This window comes from Varanus komodoensis, unplaced genomic scaffold, assembly GCF_004798865.1.
Source record: "Varanus komodoensis strain SLA01 unplaced genomic scaffold, ASM479886v1 scaffold26, whole genome shotgun sequence".
Taxonomy (NCBI): Eukaryota; Metazoa; Chordata; class Lepidosauria; order Squamata; family Varanidae; genus Varanus; species Varanus komodoensis.
This window is the reverse complement of record NW_025335684.1, coordinates 6349365-6370929: the sequence shown is the minus strand read 5'-3', so window position 1 is coordinate 6370929 and position 21565 is coordinate 6349365. Positions and strand designations below refer to the sequence as shown.

Below are 21565 nucleotides of genomic sequence, written 5' to 3'. Positions count from 1 at the left end.
ATCTAGTCTGACCCTGGCTCCACTCATGACATGCCCACCATGTGCATGTCCAGCCTATCCTTGAACACTCTCACCGATGGGGCCTCGACCACCTCCCGTGAAAGCCCATTCCACACCCTGGGGGTCCTAACCGTCAGGAAGTACTTCCTGGCCTCCAACCTCAATCTTGGTCCCCTGAGCTTTGCTCCACTGGAACGTGTCCAGCCCTCCACTGCAGGAGAGAAATCCACCTCCTCTTTCCCAGGACTCACTGGTGGGATTCTAGGATAGAAATGCAGTTCCTGATGCATCTGGGAACCCTTCCAAAGGGGAGGCCAGAGAGAGAATGGGAATGCCGGCCATGGTAAACAGAGGAGAAGGATGCATTTGGTTCAAGTGTGTCTCCCTTGTCTTGGAGTGGAGTCTGAACACTAAAAGTTTCCTGGAAAAGGTGGGATTTGAGGAGGACTTTGACGGAAGGAAGACTCATGCAGGGAGTCTGGCAGAAAACTGCAAGGAGAAAGAGTATGTGGCTTGTTTGCAGGAGGAAGATGCCTTCGGATGATCGTGAGCAGCCGGAGACAAGACAGCAAGCCGTGCGACGGGAACACAAGCCCTGTTCATTTTAAGGGGTCTACTCAAAGTAAGGCCACAATCCCACAGTGGCACTGGATGAATCACGAGTTAAATGAAACACACAACCTTATTTATGCATTCATGTGATTTATGACCCATCTTTCAACCCCCAAATGGTGCTCAAGGATAACAAAACCAAGACTGAAATGATGATAAAACCAAACACATGACAAGCATAGCGAAAGAGGAAAAGATAAAAATAAACAGGACCCAATCGTTTAAAAAAAAAAAATCAGCCACAGACCACCATTCACGCCAAAGCCCTGCCTGAACATTATTTCCAGAAGTAGTAGTAATAGTATTTCCCTGCAACCAGGACAACCAACAGCTCCTTCTGGGAGCTCCACAGCCCATGAGTAACCACCAAGGAGGTCTGTCTCGTGTTCCCACCAAACGCATCTCTGGTGGCAGCAGGACTGAAAATTGGGCATCCCTGGAAGATCTTAAAACCAAGAGGGACTCGTGTGGGAGAAGACAATCTCTCAGAGCCCATTCAACTCATTCAATAAGCAGCCATCACTATTCCCCAGCAGCAGAACTATTATTCCACATGGCAATTTAAAGAACAGCATAAGCTAGGCATGAACAAATCTGTCAGTTCTGTTTTCTCCCACATGTGATTTATTTTTTAATCTCAAGTTCTCTCTGTCCCATTTATTATGAAATTTGCAAACTGTCATCAGATCTTATCAAAAAATAAACCTCAAAATATTCCCACCCATCTGCACCAGCCAAATTCAATAAGTTGGGCTTTTCTCAGCATGGAAAAGAGCGTTGAATATCTGCCTGCCACATAGCTCCTGAAAGAGCAAAGCTTGTTAGGAAAATGAGGCTCCAACCTTACTTCAACACCGCAATCAGTGTGGAATACATCAGAATGCAGCTTTGAGCTTTTCAGGACTAAGAAACACTCAAAGTCCCACCTGGATGAAGAGCTCAGCGCTACCTTCACCCACATGCAAGTTTTATACATCTGCAGTTCTTTCCTTCCAATTTACAGAGGAATGACTGGATTTGCAGTAAGTTCTTATCCAAAAACAAACAAAATTCTCCACCGTCCTTACATAAGGTGAAAGACGAATACAAACCCAAGCAGCCTCATAAAGAATCAGGTGTCCCATCTTCAGCCCAAGTGATTATAAAGACTCCTAGAACTGAACTGATTAGGGCTTCAGCCAAGGTCTCTAGTGATTCATGTTTGCAGCCCTACTCAATCGGTAGTCAATCAAGCGCAACATCCTAATTCATCAAGTCAACAAGGATGATTCAGGGGCTGGAGGCGAAGCCCTGTAAGAAAAGATTGAGAGAACTGAGCCTGTTCAGACTCAGGAAGAGAAGACTGAGGATAGCACTCTGCAAAGATCACACTCAAAGGCTGCCACAAAGATGAAGGACAAGGTCTTTTCTCACTCATTCCAGAGTGCAGGACACGGAATAACAGACGTAGGAAGCCAGATTTAGACTAGACACCAGGAAGAATTTCCTCACTGTCAGAGCAGTGCAACAATGGAACCTATTACCTGGGGAAGCTGCAGGTTCTCCCTCGCTGGAGACATTCAGAAAGCACCTGGACCTTCATCTGAATGAGACGGTGCAACGTGGTCCCCTGCAAGAGCAGGGGGTTGGACCCGATGGCCTCCTGGCCCCTTCCGACTCTACTCTTCTCTGATTCTATGAATTGCTATGCTCACGTGGATCTCATGCATTGGATTCAGTCTCCAAGTATTTAAAAAGAGCATATGGCACAGAAAACTGAACAGAGCCAGGTTGGAGCACAGCAGCTGGCTGGAGTTCCCATTCAAGAAATGGAGGGTGTACACTGACCACACGTCTGCTTCCTTCTAAGTAGAACTGCATGGTCAGAAACTGGACACACCATCTGACCAGTCAAATACTATCAAACGATGGCCAACTTGTTTAAATCTTCCAGGCAGACGGTCAATATTTTTAGATCATTTGGTTTTGCGTAAGTACGAAAGTCACAGAGGGGAAAAACCCCCAAAACAAGCCCAGTGAGGGGAGAATGTACCCAGCAGCCTCGAAATAGTCACCCACAATAAGCCTGACCTTGGCCAGGAAAAGGCTTCTGGGATAGAAACTCCAGGGGATACGGAGACCCACCTTCTACCCACTGATGCTGGAGAGGGGACAGCAGTGGATAGCTCTGAATCTTTTGGTAGATCTCTGGGACTTCTGGAATAGATCAGGAAATATTTCAGATGTCCAACAGTAGGAAAAACCGGAATTCCCTCCCTAGCCACAAATATACTGCCAGAATGAAGAAAGTAAGGGTCTGTCTGTTGAACAGCTCTCGGTTCTGCTCACCAAAACCTTTTCTTAGGGATCAACAATCTTTAATTCTAAGTGTGTGTGTGTGTGTTGCATCAGCTTCCAGTGGGTGGATCTCAGGGTTCTAGAGCAAAACCAAAGTCGTTCCCAGGATCCCGAAATCTAGCCACCTCTTTTGCTGCAGGGAGCCACAAAGAGGAGAATACGGTCTTTTTTCACTCAAAGACGCTCCCAAATTTTGGCTCAATGGAAGGAGCATTCATTACGACAAATTCTGGTTTGTATGATTATGTGAAACTATCTTCCACAGTAACTCCAATACACTATAAATCATCTCCAGAAAAATAGATTTGATCTGATTCTTTGCTCCCAAGAAAAGTGAAACTGGTAATGTCCTTTCTATAAGGAGAACGACATAGTCAGACATGCAAATCCAAAGCCCCTTTGACAATCCATTTATAGCAGCTGAAGCCTGGACGAGCCTGGCTGAAATTAGTAGAAAGGAAAAGTCTCCCAAAGGTTTTGTGTATGTGTGTGGGTTTACAAGCATAAAATCACAAATAATCCTTTTGGAGTCAGCTCTGCAAAACTGGAGTCTTAAGCCATACCACACAGTCCAGAGCTTCCATTATATTCTGGACTTCACCATTAAAAGGAAGATTTCTCAGCATTAAGAACATAAGAATTGCTTTGATAACACATAAGGTTCGTCCTCGCCAGCATGAGACCTGTCTTTGCTCCATTTATGATCTCACAGCTCTGGACGAGGCCATGTAGTAGAATTCTATGTTGGATTAGAGAGTCACACAGGATTATTCCAAGTCGTGATGAATACTAGATTCTAGCCATTTGGCAGTCCAGTTCTCCCAGACGCTGGACACCCTGCACTTATTCTAGCATTTCTGTGGAGTGCAAATACCTCAAAATATTTTTGCATTAATGTGCACTTTTAAAACTGCACAAAAATTCATATGCAAACATTTCACCATATATTTCTGAAAGTACATATTAGCTCACCAAAAGATGCATTTCCAAACACATTTCATCTAAAGGCATGTGTCCCTGATCGTTATATTGTAAATATGTACTTTAAATTATTTTTATATATTTGATTACACTGAGAACTGCATCATGAGATTCAGAGTCCAGATTCAAAGAACGGCTACAGAGTTTGCATGTGGTTTGATGAAGGTCAGACTCATAAAGCATCCTTAAGATGCATCACAAGATTCCATGCAACAAACACAGAGGTGAAAAACCTCTCCCTGCTGTCTTGTGGCTTCCAATGCTGCCTTCAGTGCTTGAGGTAGCATACAGGCATATGGACTAGCACCATTGATGGCCACCTCCTTTGTGGGTGGCCCTCATGACACCTTGTAAGAGCAAATGCCCTAGTTCAACTCCACAGTCCTTTTCTCTGTCCTTAATCTCCCAGCCATCAGCTTCCTGGAATGACCCAATGGAGTTCTGGAACGAAGCGAAGGAGGAAAAAAAGTCTACCTTTCCACTTTCTCCACACCAGGTCTACTTCTGTCCACCTGACTCACCTTTTCTCCCAACAAAATAATTCCAGATGTTGTAACGGTTCCTCATAAGGGAATTGTTCCCGTTCCTTGATCATTTTGGTTACCCTTCTCTGCATTTTTCCATCTCTCTGGTGTCCTCTTTAGGTGTGGTAACCAGAATTGTACACACATTGTACAATTGTCTGAAATCAGGCAAGTGTCTGCCAAGGACGAAAGGCAAGGCAGATCAGAGGGATGACTCAGTAAACTGTAGTTTCTTGTATCTCAGGAAGCAGGCCTGCTTTCCTATAGCCTGAAGTGCCTGATCCTGCCTGTTCTTGGAAGCTAAGCAGGGTCGGGCCAGGTTGGAATCTGGATGGGAGACCTGAGCAGGGGGCCGGACCGAATGACCTGCTAGGTCCCTTCCACATTTTCACTCTTCCTATAGCCAAAGTATTCAGGATCTTCCATTTTCCAGTGGGGTTGCCAGGCTGCAACCCCAAAGCTCTCCATTTATTGCTGAATCTACTCTCCCAGTTGAGTGCAATGCAGTGCAGTGGTGAGAGCATTGGACTGAGACTCAGTAGATCCGGATTCTAGTCTCCACTCATGATGAAGCTCGCCGGGTTTGCTTGATGAAGCAAACTACCTTTGGGCCAGTCACAGACTCTCAACCTAACCTCCCTCATAGGCTTGTTTTAGGATAATATGGAGCGAAGGAGGACCCTGTGAGCCACCTTAGTTCCTTGCAAGAGGAAAAAGGTGTGATGGAAAGGCAAACTAGCAATGAACTTGATATCAGCCTGAGTGAGATGATGCTGGGACACACCAAAGAGGCAGAAAGTTGCTTCCACCCTGGACAGTCAAAATAGAAACAAGCATATTATTTCACAGGGCAACCGCATGACACCTTGAGCAAAACACCCTCCTCCCGTTTCCCTTTTTAAGCCAGAGCTGCAGAATCTCTGCAGCTGGACGTGATCCATTACATGGCCATTCAGGAGACCTGGGCCGTCTTCTATTGCCGGAATGCATTGACTGATCCACTTCCTTCCCTACAATCCGATCCTTCCCCTCCAGCAATCAGCTCATCACTTTAACCTTTCCGTTTTCCAAAGCGTATTGCCTCAATTGCCAGCCATGCCTTCCACCTTTTCCCACAGAGTTAGAGCCAATGGTGTGAGGAGGTCAACCTAACCGAAACTGTCGCGCAGAGTGCTTGACCCTTTCCCCTCCCCGTGCCGTAGTCCCAACTCAAATCAACCCAACGGCGTATGTTCCATTCCAGGCCTTTTGCTTTTCTGGATGACTTTTCCTTCCACGCCATGTGGCAGATGGACACAATGTTTGGATGTGTCGCTTTGTTCCACTCTGCCAGCAAGTCCTATTCTGCAGTCTGAAGTCCATTATTCTGTGTGTCACCTCACCACAGTGACTCTTTAGGTTTCTTAGGCTATAAATACATCATTTGTTCCTAAGGTGCAATCTTAGGCCAGTTTAGACAGAAACAAAGACCGGTCTAAAATTGCACAGGATTGCAACCTTGGAGTATAATGGTCCATAGGGCTGCGCTTTCCTTCTTGCCCATCCTTTGGTATTCCCCATGACTCCAGGCTAGTGCCTTCTGTCTGGGGTTTCCAATACTTTGGATGAAAGGTGTTCCTTTAACAGAGCTGAAATTTCAGCAAAGATGACACAAAAGGCTTTTCTGGCAACTGGCCTGCTTACTCCGCAGAAGAAGGTCCCTTATACCCAAGCAGTCCCTTGTCCACCTGGTCCAGTACAGTCGACACGGACAGGCAGCAGCTCTGCTGGCTCTCAGACAGGGATCTTTCCAGCCCCAGTTGGGGGTGTTCCACTCCTGAAATACGCCACACTGCCCCTGCCGGCAGAGTCCAGCAAAACTGCTCTTTTCACCCAGTTCCAGCCAGCACGACAGCATGGATCAATCCAGTCCTCATCACCACAGAAATGTCTGTGCAGCCCATGAATAGTTCCCTAATCCAGCATTTCCCTACCTGCTTCTTCATCAAACACACGTATTATTGGCTTGTACTGAATATACACAAAGCCCCAGAGAGCTCAAGAATGGGTGTGTGATGTTTGCACTTCAGTTAGCAAATTATTCAAAATTGGGCCCAGTTTGCCATCCTGAACATGAACTCAAACAGACATCACAAATTCCTGAATTTCGTTTCACAGCCAAAAAAAAGCATCTATGAAATATGAAGCAACTTGCTTAAAATGCACAACTTTCCCAAAAGGCAAAACTTTTTCAAAACACAAAATGCACAACTTTCCCAAAACTGCACAGAGTTTAAGCTGCTCACACTTGAGGGAACGGGGAACATTTTCAGAGTTCTGGAAACACAAATTCTGAGTTCTGAAATGCAAATTCAGTGGCCATTCATTTTGCCCACTTTTGCAAACAAGCAGTGGCCCCAGAGGCAAAGCCAAATTGAAGAGAGAGGAGCAGAGAACAGATGTTCTGAGAATCCTGGGGAACTCAAACATCACCCCTTCACCCGACCCCAGAAGGTTGACCTGAAGCATACAGAAAACACACGCCCAGAGTTGAGGCTAAGGAGAAAGGAGCTGTCCATCGGTTATAACCATCCTTTGGATTGCAGAAGTCTCAGAACAATGCAGCTGCTCCACCTGAATCAGAACAGCCCTGGCTGGGTGGACCCAACATCTGGAAGCACCCCAAGTGCTGAAGAAGCTTCCAAAGCAAGACAAAAAGTCAACCGACCCCTCTAGGATTCCCCAGCCAGTTTGCCCAATGGTCAGGAACGCTTCCTAAAGTATCTGGAAGACACCTGGCTAGAGACACCAGCAGTAAACATTTGATAAGCCCCAGTGATAATAAAAAAAAAAAGGGAGCTGCTGTACCCGCTTGATGCAAACACCAAAAGGGAGGCCAGGTCCAAGACTAAACAAGGCCTCCAAGAGATAGGAAGTCTCAAGGTTCCAAAATTCCCACGGAATTCTTCAGTCTTACATGCAACACAAATATCCAGGAAGCCCCGGAAAGCAGCCCTCTGTTTTATCTGCTCATCTTCCTGTCCTGGCATTAAAGAGCTCACAGGAGCACTGATCCCAGCTCACGGGGCCACTGAAAGGTTGATCTACTAAAAAGAATAGGGATGACCGCAACAGGAAATGCAAGATATGTTTACTTGGTTTTACAGAGCTGGGGACTTGAATAGAAAGAATAGCATGCTTGCAGCAGGCCCTTCCTGATTCATGAGAAAGGGAAGCAAAGGATACCGGGGTCTAAAATATAACCCTGTAGAACTTCTAGCTGATCTCCCAAAAGATGTGAAGGTGGGGGTTACCCATTTGAGGAATTACCCAGCCTACTTCTTATCTATCTTGACTCTGTTTAAATAAGGCAGGGACTGTAACAAATTGTTATTTCATGCAGGTGAAATCCAATTGGAAGACCAGAAAAGAACTGAATGGGTGAGCAAAACAGCATGATTTCTGTGAGTGACTAGGATGCCAAAAATGGCAATGGAGAACAAACGGCTTAGCATTGCTCAGGTTACAGCATCGAGCTAATAAGGAAATGCTAGAAGAAGAAGGAAAAAACCTCTTAAGAGTGAATTTGCCCTACAAAAATGTGTGCGGTCTGCTACAAAATCCAATGACATCCAAATCTTTTAAGCATGTCAGAGCAGGGAGCTGAGCTAGTTCAGATCAACTGAGTTAGAATTTCCAATCTTTTGAACATAATCAGGCTTGTGACTGCACAATGCCTCTGAACATGGACAGAGCGCTCCCCAAAAGGGCAACACCATTGCTGTGCGTGTTTCTTTTAACGGCCCGTTGGCATAGTGTATCTATGCTTAGAATTCCTTTCCTTTTTGATGGAAAGAAACTCTTTCCAGAAATTTCAAGAAATTGAAAAGGATGCAAGCAAACATAACAGTATGGACGTAGGATAAATTCGTTTCAGATCATTCTAGATCAAGATTTACCCAGTTTGCAACCTCCAGGCTGAACACGGATGGATACTGACACAATCAGCCATCGAAGTTCGTACATTTCTGAATTTGCAACCTGATTCTCAGAGCAAAAGCAAGGCCTTGGCCTGCCATTTGAAAAATGTACCCAAATATGCTTTAAACCATGGAAGAAGGATGCCTACCATTCAAAGAGGTCCACAACTGATATGGCAATCTGAGAAAACGCGCACAAAACACACACATATTTTCATGCACTAAGGAATAAACAGCACCTGCAATCCAATACGGACTCGGGTCAGAAGGAGCTTGGAGAAGGAATCCGGAGAACTGTGGTGGGGTCAAGTTTTGCTGATTTGAGCATCCCTGCCTACGAGCAACTGCGGCTCACAAGCACCAGCTGCGGTTGTCGTTTGTTGGCATGTATGTTTGAAGAAGCAGCAGACGAAACCTCTTGCTTTTCGGAAGGTCAGGAACTAATGAGAACACACATTTCCTGGGGGATTTGAATGTCTTCTATTCTGGCAAATACCCAGGCGATGAAATTCTGCATGGCTGACAGCATCGCAAGTTGAAATCCACTATCGGCTCAGGGATCTCCATTCACACCCCTCTTTGCCTTCTTACTTAGCCAGAGCTCCCCCATCAGTTAAACAATGAGGATTTGAACTCCAGGTTCTGAGGTGCAACCCAAGTAAAGCACAGGGAAGAGGCTTCCACGTGGAGCACGGGATGCGCCCCCTCCCAGCATGAACAAGCCTCTCCTTTCACGCCTGCTCAGCCCCGCCAGTCTTAATGATGGCATTGCCTCTTTGTGTCATCAAGTCTTATGCCACAATGCGCATTGGCAGGTGCGTGCATCACTTACAGCCATGAGCTTCGCCGCTCTGACGTCACCGAAGGGAGGGCTGGAAAGCGGAACTTTCTCTGGGGTCCCTTCTGACTCTACCAACCTAAGAGCATCCCTGCTGGATCAGACCAGAGGTACCTCTAGACCTTTCTCCAACCTGGCCAACAGTTGTCACACGCACAAATCGGCTGGTGACTCCATGGGACTCCTTATCCAGGGCAACTTTCATTCCCAACAGTGCAAGAGCTATCCATGGTGCTGAACTCTGTCCCAGAGCTGCTCCGGATAAGGAGCTCCTCTGAGATAGGGGTCACCAACCTCTCCTTGAGCCAAACCTGTAGAAGAAGCAACAACTCAAAGATGGTGCATCAGACCGGAGAGCGAATAGTTTTGCTCCACATCAGTACCACAGATAAGAGCTAGAAGGCGCTGGATACAGACAAGTGTCATGTAGAATCCCAAAGAGCTGGAAAGACAAGCAGGAGGGTACCAAAAAGACCCCAGACCAGGCACCACAGAGGTAACTACCAGAATGCTGTCAAGAGCTGGGTTTGGATGTCTTTCTCCTCCATCTCTACAGCAGCTTGGGAGTGCTCAACCGTGCTGACCTTGGACGCTGGCCGTGCTTCTGAGCAGGGGCATTCCTAGCTGCAGCTCCTCATCTGAGGGATGCTCCAAATGGGAACACACAGGCACACGTGCATGGACCAAATCCGGATTCACACACTGAAGGGCAGCTGCCTGGAGACCCAAGTGTATTTTGCACAGGGCAAGATTCTTATACCGGGGGATTTGCTTCAGCGTAGGAAAGGGACTCCCGAGAGCGTGGAGTGGTCCTGCGTGCAGGGTACTCCCATTTCGGATCTCAGTGAGATGATGAAGGGAGGGGCGACAAGAGGACTCCATGAAGCCGCCTCTGTGAGGGCAGCTGCAGAACTGTCCAGACCAAGGGAGGCCAAATAAGAACCTGGATAAATAACTCTCCCTCCACAACCGGGGTTTTTTTGGGGGGGTGGCAGTGGAGGGTCACCCAGGCAGTGACTCCAAACTTTCATTTGTGCAGGCTGCACACATCCCTTTCTCGATTTCCTTTGACCTTGGCACACGGGTCCAAAGAAACAGCATTGTCCGCGTGTATCGAATGACTTCAGCCTCACGACTTTCCGGGTCGCCAGGGATAATGCAGGCGAACCTTCTGTGTGACCCGGTGTTTATCGGCAAGGATCACATTAGCTTTACATTTCAAAGAGAGACGGGGGGGGGGGCGTCTGTACATGCGCACTCATCACTCAGTGCTCCGTGTGTGAGTGCGTGCTCCAGAGGGAGATGCGAGGGGTATATGATATCTCAAATTAATCCCTGCGGGCAGAATGATTTTCTTTATCACGCAGTATCAGCTCAGACGCAGACACTTTTCAGCGGCAGCAGGTCGCCCGCTGGGTTGAACGATTGCGTGATGCATTTTCTTGTGAGAACCAGCCTGAAAGTTCAGCTCAGCTGCAGGAAGACAATTTCCCGCTAAAACCGCAGGAGGTTTGGTACCGCTTAAAAAGCCCATTAATCTACACTTATGACAATCGTCCTGATTCTAAATGTAACACGTGGACACCCAAAAGGATTTAGGTCTCATGTCCTTGAGAGGTTCAACCCTTCTTTGTGCTTCACCGTGATCCTTAAGGCAAGATAAGGGTACCCTTGTGAGAATTAATGCTTTAATTAATTAATGTTTATGCCACATTGAAAGTGCAAGACAGATGATATATGGTGTACAGTGGTTAGAGCAACAGGCTAGTTCTAGGCCAGGAAAGCTGACTTCAGATCCATCTGCCATGAAACTCACGGGCTGACTCAGGCAATGACCAACTCTCAGGCCCGCAGGTTGTTGAGAAGATACAATGAGGACATGGCTATGAATACCAAAAGCCACGAGGCCAAGTTCCTCCTTCATGCTGACGGAAGCCAGAGGCTGTTCTCCTTGTAAACTTTCTCTGTTCCTCCCAAGTACAAAGCACCCACAACAGGTGTCTGAGCATGCACAGAGAGGTTTGTTGAAGCCAATCTAGTGTGTACCTCCAGGAACTCTCCTCAGGAACGTGCCTGGGCCCCATCCCCTTGGGGGCGCTTTCTGAAGGCAGGCCCACCTCCTCTCCACCTGGCCTCAAGGTCATCACCTTCACCTCCTCCATCTCAGAATCTTGACCTGGCCCATCCTCCCCAGTTCCACTGTAACCAATTTCACTTTCCAATTCCAAAAAATGGTCTGAGATGCAGCCAGAAGTCCATGGGAACATCTGCCCGAGGCCGACATCCTTTTTACACCCAACACTGTGTGGAGCTCAGGGGAGAAATGGAATGTATATCAATGAATATATAAAGCCCAAGGCTGAGAACTTAGGGGAGCTCATTAGGGGAACGCCGTCCTTTACACGGGGAAGGTTCCAGGTTCAATCCATGCCATCCCCACATCGGGCAAGGAAGCTCCTTGCCTGAAGGCCTGGAGAGCCGTTCTCAACAGCACTGGATGGGGCAGACCACGGGGAGGGCTCCCACGTCCCCCGAACACTGTAAGTTGCCTTTGGGTGGGGGGGACCCATTCAGAACCAACAAGAGTCTCAGCTGCTTGGAAACCTGCCTAACTCCTTTTGCCCAGGAAGGGGGGCAAGAGAAGCAGAGGGAGCTGAGAGAATTGCACTTTGGATATCACAGTTTTTAAAAACTGAGAACCCCTGAAGGCCCAAAGCCAGGGCTCACATTCACATGTGCCTATTCCCCTCGGCATGACTGCAACGTGCTTTGCATCTGTGGAACAACCGTGGCAAGCTGCCTCCAGCATGACAGAAAGAGTCGTCCTCTCCCCGTACCCAGAACGAGCATCCATGTGGGCAGAGGAAACGATGCCGGTGCTGATATGGGTGAGTCCTGTGCATCTTCTGGAAGTATTTAAACCTTCCCTATTTGGCCGACTTGCAAGATTTAAGCAATGGGATCTAACAGAATGTTTGGGGCTATGCCATTTCTGCTACTTCAACTGGATGTTAACCCAGTACCTTAAATACTTAGAAAAGTGGGCCCAGCAACAAAATGTTGCCGTATATACCAACCGGTCTTATGCCCTTATCCAGCACACTCCATTCCATCCCAGCTCCACCCATCCTTGCATTTTTGTTGGGAGACTGGCATGCAACATGCTCTAATTTCTGGGCACTCTCTGGGGGACGGAGATGCCCTTTTGCTGCTGGCTTCGGAAAATCCCAAGTTTTCCACGTGCTGCCTGGCACCTCCGTCTTGTTTCTCAGGGCATGTTGTGGTTCCCATTTCTTCTGGCGAGCATCCCTAAATTTCATTATGAGACACAGATATGCATCTCCAGTCACCCTTCTTCACCTCCATCATGGAGCAATCAACTAACCTGAAGACGTCCATCTCAATGAAAGCTGTAACAGTTTGTTGTTAGTCGCGAAGTCGTGTCCGAACCATCGCGACCCCATGGACAACATTCCTCCAGGACTTCCTGTCCTCCATCATCCCCCGGAGTCCACCTAAGCTCACGCCAACTGCTTCAGTGAATCCATCCAGCCACCTCATTCTCTGCCATCCCCTTCTCCTTTTCCCGTCAACTGTTCCCAGCATTAGGCTCTTCTCCAGGGAGTCCTTCCTTCTCATTAGGTGGCCAAAGTATTGGAGTTTCATCTTCAGGATCTGGCCTTCTAAAGAGTAGTCAGGGTTGATCTCCTCTAGGAATGACTGGTTTGATCTCCTTGCAGTCCAAGGGACTCGCAGGAGTCTCCTCCAGCACCACAATTCAAAGGCCTCAATCCTTTGGTGCTCAGCCTTCCTTATGGTCCAGCTTTCACAGCCATACATTGCAACTGGGAAAACCACAGCCTTGACTAGACGCACTTTTGTTGGCAGGGTGATGTCTCTGCTTTTTAGTATGCTGTCTAGATTTGCCATAGCTTTCCTCATAATGCCTTCCAAAGTATCGTGTTCAAAACCCTGGAAGTCAGCATGACAGAGTGTGACTTAAGAGATCTGTTTCTTATCCAAACTGAGGACTGAGTTCCTCAGGCCTGATTCTGTGATAGACACCCAGTGCCAAAACATGTCAAATGTAAACAGGACTTTCTCTGGCCTTACACAGTACCAGACCACAAGAGAACAATTTGCCCATTTTTAAAATGAGAAAGCAAGGTCAGAAAAACAGGTGTTGGACTGTTATTTATTTTTCTGTCATAGGACGCCAGATGATGCTGGGTTGTGATTTCTAATTTTCCAAGAAGGAACCATCAATTGTACTGCCACTTCATTGAATGATTGATGATTGATTGCATTTTTATAGAACCCCAAAGCTGAAGCCCACCCGTGGCTCACAACAATTAAAATCATAACATACAACACAAAATACACTATATAAGTTTAAAACCACATAAAAACCACATATAAAAGACAGGAAGTCCTGAGGCACCGAAAAGATTTGAAATGCAGTAAAGGGTGGGAAACGACAGAAACCGTAAGACTGTGCCTGGGGAAATAGAGGGTGTGAAGCTGGTGTCGGAAAGAGCGCTCCAGGTGAATTTCCCGGAGAAATTCAGTCCTCAATCGGGCCCACAACAAACAAGGCCTTCTTCTTAGTAGCCATCCACCTCACTTCCCTTGTCAAGGGCCCTGGAGGTGATGACCTTAGCTCCCAGCCTAGTAAGCTAGGGAGAAGCAATGGCCCTTCGAAATGCAGCATGAGAATCCATCTCCCACCAACTCAGACTCAGCGCATGCATGAGAACGCCACGGGTGGCGTGTGTTCAGTGCCACTGGCCATTAAACGGTGCCCAGAAAATGCAAGGCTTGCCTCTCCTGACCTGCCTGTGGCCACAAAAGCCCCAGACGGTCCAGGTACATCCCTTCCTGGAGCCCTGAGCACACACGTCCATCACTTCAGGGCCCAAGCCACGTGGAAGAAGGCCAAGACGGCCAGTCATAGCCGGATGCACCAGGCAGCGTGGGGCTTGCGCTTCTCAACCGCGCGCCCTGCATCGTTCAGCAGGTCAACCGACTCATCACCAAAAGGAGACGAATAAAGGCCTCGTCCATCAACAGGACAGCCATCGTCATAAGACCCATCAATGCATGTTTATGTGCACAGGTGCAAATGCAGGAACAGCAACTCTTAGTTCAATAGAAATCCAGGTCATCTCACTGCAGCAGAGAAGACTGACCAGGCTTCCTGCATGGTGGTTCTGTCACCTGTCCAGGTACTGACCATGGACGGGCAACTTGGAAGGTGCCACTGTTCTCCCTTCTCGGGGTTCTCTCCCCAGAGAAGTGATCTGACAGAGGGCAATTTTTAAGTACAGGTCAGTCCTCTACCAGCGCTCTGAAGCAGAGGACTGTCCTCCCTAAAGGAGGCCACCCTATCACAGCCACACAGCAAACTGCAGTCTCAAAATGGGAGACTTTCCTTTCCGAAGTGGGCTGCCTGCTTCCATGGGGCGATCTGAAGTTTAAAGGGACAAGGAGCCAGGAGTCCCTCTGGGGATTGCTACACTTCCGGTCACATTGGATTTGGGGCTTTGGATCCTGGCCACCAATGACAGAATCCCACCCGGCACCTCAAGAAGGCTTCTGAAGGTCCCAGCCCAGCTGTCAGCACACGGCACGCATCTCCTGAATTTGGAAGGTGGCGCTTTGGCCGGGAGCGTTGCAAGGACACGTGCGCATTGATCCTCCCGGCAAAAGGCACACCTCCTGCCTGCCCCAAACACTTGGCCCTTCGGTGCTTTGCTGAGGCGGCATCACAGCGTGGAGGACCATCCGAGAAGCGCACGGGATCAGGAAGCCAAAGCACTGGCACGCCAGAGGGGCCTGTCTGGGTGTCACTGCAGCCCAGTCGCCGGGGCTCACAGTGGGATGCCACCACACTCCCTACAGGGGCCGGGTGCAGTGCCCACCGTGGGTGAGGCTTTCCTCTTCGCTCGGCGGCTGCGCTCCGTGGAGGCTTACAAAATCAGGCTCAGGGTGTGAGGAGTGATACAGCCCAGCCAGAAGAACATGTTCAGACATAGCACTGCAGAGGGGGAGAAGGGAAGTGCTGGGCAACCCTTTGGATGCAGCATAAGCCGTCAGCAAGACCACAGGGCAGGACCCAGAATAATTTCGTGTCCCCCCCACCCCCCAGATGAGGCTGGGTTTTCTAAGTAGCTGCAGGTTTCATCACCCTGCCAAGAACCACAACAAATGCGGCCGGGGATGCCGCCATCCTCCTGAACCCTGTTTGGGTTCCTTTCAGCACCATGGACAGCTCCTTTAAAGGTCAGACCACAGCTCTGAGTGGATACACTGCCTCACCGACACGAGCCACCAGCCCCCACTGGCTAGCCCAAAATTGTGCAACGGTTTTGCTGGGAAACGCATCAGGAGAGCAAGCTCCACTTGATGCTCTCTGCAAGAGAACCAGCAGAACGCTCGCTGCGATTGTAGCATGGCGCTTGCAGGATCCTTCCATTTCAAGGGGAACGGTTAAGCGCTCGAAAGGGAACAAAGGAAAGCAGAGAGAGGTAAGGTAGCAGCAAAAGGCAGAAGGGATGTTTCAAGCCCATTGGAAAGGTGGCAGTTTAGGGTTCATCCACACCTTTTAAAGTATTTTCAATCCACTCCATCTATCCAGACATGTAAAAGGTCTGCATGGTTGCCTATGTAGAAGGAGAATTTCCTCTGGGCAACCATGCAAGAAATATAACTTAGGGATGTGAAGTCAGAGGCTTTCTTCCTGATCATTAAGAGCGCCAATGGTCAGGGATTACGTGCTGACGTCTAGCATCTGACGTCTAGCAGATTGGAGAAGACTGGAGTGGAATTTAAACCAGGCCAAGAGGAACCCAAATTTGGTCATGAAACTCACTGGTTGACCCCAAACCAATCATTCTTCATTCTCACCCACCTCACAGGGCTATTGTGTAAGAATAAAGCAGTGGCGTAAATCATATACATCACCGCAAGCTTATGATGTCAAAAGGGTGGGATATGAATGGAACATAACATCGACATCAGCATCATTAGTGAAAAAAGGCATACAGATATCTCTATTTACCTTTGTCACACCATGCAGAATTTTACAAACCTCTGACACAGCTTCCCTTAGCAGTCGTTTGATCCCCTAAATTTTCTGGGGCTTCCCCCTACCCCTGCCTGCAGAAAACCACTTGATCATGTGACTGCCCGTTTCTGTGCTTTTTGCAGCTCTGTGGAAATGAAGCTTTGCACAGGGAAAAGCAAGCTTGTGGATTGTGCTTTTGGGCAGCAAACCCACATCCACTTCCTTCGCAGCTGACCTACAGAATCCAAGTACTCCTTCAGGGAGAACTATGTGAGTGCTTCAGCTCTCAAGTTCAACTTTCAAAGGGCCCCTGCAAGTCATCTTTCCCTTTTCTTTTTTGAAAAAACATAACTACTATGTAGTCTTTGTTTAAATGAAGCAGCTCTGCTATTAACAACCCAAGCAACAACTTGCCAGATTCTTGGCTCAGGGAGGCAAGATGGGTAGAGACTTCCCTTGGTTTGATTTCTTTCTTTCTTTTTTAAGAAGTGAGTTTCTTTCTTCATATTTTTGCAAAATAAACCAAGCAATCACTCCCAGCTCAGTGCTCCATCATAAATATGCTTGGATTCAGTGCTGACAACTGTCTGAGATCAAATTTAATAACAGCTTTGGTCTGCTGGAATACAGAAATATTAGTAAATTGCACGTTCGTCCTTCCAAGCATTTGCAGGCCTAAGGATGCAGAAAATAACCTTGGGCTATTTTTTTTAACTTGTGAATGCTGATTGTTTTGAAGTTCACTGGGGAAGGCTTTCTGGTTAAAGTCAAAAGGGAGGTGTTTATTTTCCCTTTCACTTAAACAAATCAAAACAAAAACCACCATCTTGTAGGGACATGACTTCATTCATAAACATGACTTGGATTTTTTTTAATAAATGACCCCGAGGCAGTGGCTCTGAAAGATAACAGCACAGTGGCATAAATTATAGGCAATACGGTGGGAATTCTTCTTGGCTACATCCTGGAAAAATGTGAAGATCACAGAAATAGAAAGTCACATGCATCTATAAAGATCCATGTCTCAGTAGCTTTACTGGGAAGGCTGAAGGGCTTAAAATATGAAAATATATCAAAGCTGCCATGTCTATTTTATGAAGCTGTTGTATTCTGAAAAACAGATAATCTCCTAAGAGAAGCCAGCTAGAAGGCCTTTGCACACAAATATCTCAGTTCTATATTTAAAGAACTCTCTCTCTCTCTCTCTCTCTCTCTCTCTCTCTCTCTCTCTCTCTCAAACACACACACACACACACACACACACACACACACTCCAAGGTTTGGTTGTGCATCTAAAATTCAGCTGTTCTCAAATACATGTTCTTTCACTGAAGGACAGTAACATCCAGGGGCACAACTGCACGTGTGAACGGAGACACCAGCAATCTAAACCTGCAGAAGCAACCTCTGTATTACTTCAACTCAGATCCTTGGATTCTAAACAAACCATTTATCTGGCAGGCACCAGGTATGTCAACAGTGTGATCCTGTACACAACAACACAGAAATAACCCCCCTTCAATTCAACGGGACTTACTCCAGGGTAAGGGTGCATAGGACAGAAGCCTGACTTTCACTAAGAAAAATCAAGGAGATAAACATGCAAACGAGAATCTGCACTAAAGCAGTCCAGTCCAAATGCTCTGAGGGTCCCTAGTTACCAGACATAGTTTCCACTCTGAAAAACAGGGATATTATTTATCTCATTGGTTCTTTCTACTGATACGGCACCTTTCATCTAAAAATACTGCTCAAGGCGCCTCACCAAAAAAATTAAATTAAAACAGATAAAATGCCACACAGCCAGCAATCAAAGCGCAAGTTCTTCAGAACATACCTATTCGAATTAAATCAGGATTAACCAGCACCCACAGTTCACACCTAGGTCAGCAAACAAAATTATTCAACAGCCAAGAAGCTGCCTGAGGAAGTAAGCATTGGCCTGCCAGCAGGACAATCAAGATGGTGCCGCACAGAGCAATCCAGAGCCAGGGGGCAACCACCAAGAAGGCCCGGCCTCAGGATCCCACCAAGTTTGCCTCTGATAGAGGCACAAAAAGACCTGAGGATTTTAAAATCCATGAAGAATTATAAGAAACCGTCTGTGAAAGACTACTCTAAGGGACTAACTTGAAATGTAATTAGTCAAATGCCTGCTATGGCATATCACATAAAGAATTATATTCTACAGGAAACACCATTGCTATTTTACCAACATTTCAAAAGCAGCTCCAGCAGCAAGAGGAAAGCTTTCTGGGAGCTTTCCAAAAACTTCCATTGGACCACTGTGGGAGGGAGAGGAATAAAAGTTCAAGAGCCAGGAGAAGCGAAAATTTCTTCCATCCCAGGAACAGCCTGGCACATTAAGTTGCAACACCCAGAATTCCCAGCTGATGGTCCTGCTAGATGGGAATTCTGGGAGTTGTGGTCCAATTGCTTCTGAAGGCCACCAGGTTGGGGAATGCTGCTTTAAAATACACACACTGCCAGATCTTCAAACAGCAAACTCAACGGGCATGAAGGCTGCTTCCCTGCTCGAAAGACAACATTATATTCTCACAGCTGCAAAACTGCCTGACACTGTTCCTTGCTGGCCTTTGGGGTTAAGAGCATCTTCATACCCAGAAGCAGAACTGAATGAGGAGTGGCATTCAGACCACCCTGGTGGGCCCCACAGACTGGACTGTGGAAAGAGGTCTTGGTCTCCCCAAACACACACACTTCCGCAGGGCTTTGGGCTGCTCCCTTTTAACATCTTTCTTTCCCTTTTAAAGAGCCATGAGTACAGTTCAATTTTATTTGTTGAAAATAGAAAAGCATGGGAATAATTTACCTACGGAGTCAATCTCCAGGAGGCGCTGCAAGTCACGGATGCTGTGAATCTCGCTGTGAGCCAGTCTCTCGATCACCTCTTGGGGAACCTCCGCTTCCTTTTTTATCACGATTATTTTTGAGAAAAAGAGAGAGAGAGAGAGAGATGGACAGACAGACAGACAAAACCAGACAGTCACTCTCTTCTCACTCCAAAATCACCTTCCCAGCAGATCCTCTGAGGCTGCTTCATGGGGCTGGAAAAAGCACCGCATGGCTCCCAACCCCTCCCCTCCACCGCAAACTGCTAAATAAAAGCAAAAGAGGGCAATTAAAAAATAATACATCTTGAGCCTGCATCCAAGGCACTAACACAAATCCTCAGACTGCCCGCTCCCTGTATTATACCTTGCAGAGGCTCACTTATGCTCAGAAATTTTCCAGTTCCATTTCAATAGCCTCACCTGCTCTCGTCTTATTAAGGGGAGGATTCATAAAAATACGGGATCTGCAATTTCCACCCAGGAAGCCTTCCTTCCTCAGTTCCCCAGACTTCTGAGCAGCCCAACAGTTGGTCAAGGCTGTTAAGCGAGGGCGGGGAAGAGATGCTGCTATGAAGGCAGAAATCCTTGGTAATAAAGCCCATGGAATCCAGCAAGGCTGACTTGTTGAATAGCTGAAGCCTGGACCAAGGCTTACGCTGCACCTGGCCACGAGTCCCATGCAAGATTCACCATGATCACTTCTGGGGAGCAACACCCAGGGGTCAGGCTGCATGTGGGGGGTGCCCCTGGGCCCACCCCAAAATAGAAGAATCAACCGCATGAGGGAGGGGGTCTACCTGAAATGTGCCCGGGCTGGTAGCCACCAGATTCCTTCAAAAGAGGTGGGCACCGACACATCCTTACCTGGGAGTAAGTCCCCTGATCTCAGCAGAGCTGTGTAAACATGAACAGGGGAATGGGGGGGGGGGGGGGCAAGAACTTTCTGCCTTGTGCCTGAGGACTGACTCCCCCACCACCCGTTTTTAAAGTATACACATAGTTTAACAGCAGGTATTGGGATCGAGTGCAAGTTTTCGGTCCCCATGCAATGCAATTTTTTCTCAGCAGCAAAAAACTCGGAAAGATGTTAAGTTTCAGACTGACAAGACTTTATGATGTCAGCTTCACCCTTAACTTCCTAACCTCTCCTCCCCTTCCCCAAAATCTATTTTGGGGGTGTGGCAGGGAGGGGGGCGGAGGGGGATGTTCTCTCCAGAACTAATACAATTCTACAGGTTTCTCACGTTGGAAGCACGCCAGAGAGGGCACGTCCAGGACTGACGCATCCTAGCGCGGGCAGGCAGGGCCGTCTGCCGAGCCGTAAAAATAAGGCTTCCCATCCCCATTGGCCATTTAATTCCCACAAATCTTTTCCCCCAGAAATGGCCACCTGTAATGATCTTGCCGTTTGGAACGGGGAAGAGGAGCTGGTGGGTGGGGGGGGGGGGGGGGGGGGAGGGGGGGTTCTGCGGTGGGTTTAGGAAAGTTTTTAGACGGGGGGGGGGCAGGATTCAGGTTTAGCTGGAACAGGCTCTGAGCACCAGTTCCACCCCATAAGGCCACTATCCTGCATAGCAGTTACTCCGGGGGGCCCAGTAGATGGGAAGAGAAACCCCACTGAATACAACGGGGCATGCTTCCCGGGAGACATACAATGGGAATCCTATATACGTACATTAAAAATGTATATATTTCTCTGTCTTGTTAAGCTTACAAAGTGAGTTACGGGGGGGGGGGGGGGGAGTCCATGTCCTTCCCCTCCGGAATGTCAAACGCAGATCAATTAGAAAGCCACGCTCCTAATTGCTTCCTTATTCTATTTTAGCAGTTTCGAGCTAGTTTCTCATTAACAGGAAATCGAGCAATTAAATCGTGTGTGGGCCCCCCCCCCCCGCGTTTTCGCCAGGCAGCCGTCGCGCCGGCCGAGAGCTGCATTTGCAACCCCGTTCCTGCAAGGACGGGGCGGCGGAGTGGCGCGTTCCGACGGTCGCAGATCGACACGCGTGTAACGCCGTCTGAGCGCAAAGCAGGCGGCGGCGGGGATCCGGGGAGAAGGGTGTGGAGGGGAGAATATGAGCAAAAGCCGCAGCAGCATCCTAAATGACAGGGCGGGCGGCGACGCGCTGCGCACGGTCTTAATTCGAATGCGGCCGGTTTGCATCCCGACATGACAAGCGGGTTGCTCTCTGCCACCCCCTCCGCCAACACTTCGGGCTCTGGAGCCGGGCGAAGCAGCGTGGAAGCAGCTCTCCTCCCCCCCCCCCCCCCCCCCCCCCCCCCCCGCCCCCCCAGCCCACCACCACTTCCAAGGTGAAGGCCGAATCCATGCCGAGCAATGCACAGGAAAATATCCGGGCGGGGGCAGCGGCGGGCGAGGAAGAGCTCGCCCCCCC

The 21565-nt window shown here is 48.2% G+C and overlaps 1 protein-coding gene across 3 annotated transcripts in view; it reads right to left on the bottom strand.

Moving 5' to 3' along the window:
• PDGFA (platelet derived growth factor subunit A) overlaps window positions 1-21565 on the bottom strand; it is a 60507-nt gene that overhangs the window by 37962 nt on the left and 980 nt on the right. For all 3 annotated transcript variants that reach the window (XM_044433591.1, XM_044433592.1, XM_044433590.1), the window contains exon 2: window positions 19151-19247. In XM_044433591.1, coding sequence (XP_044289526.1) covers window positions 19151-19247 — 97 coding nt within the window. The remainder of the gene's footprint in view (window positions 1-19150; window positions 19248-21565) is intronic.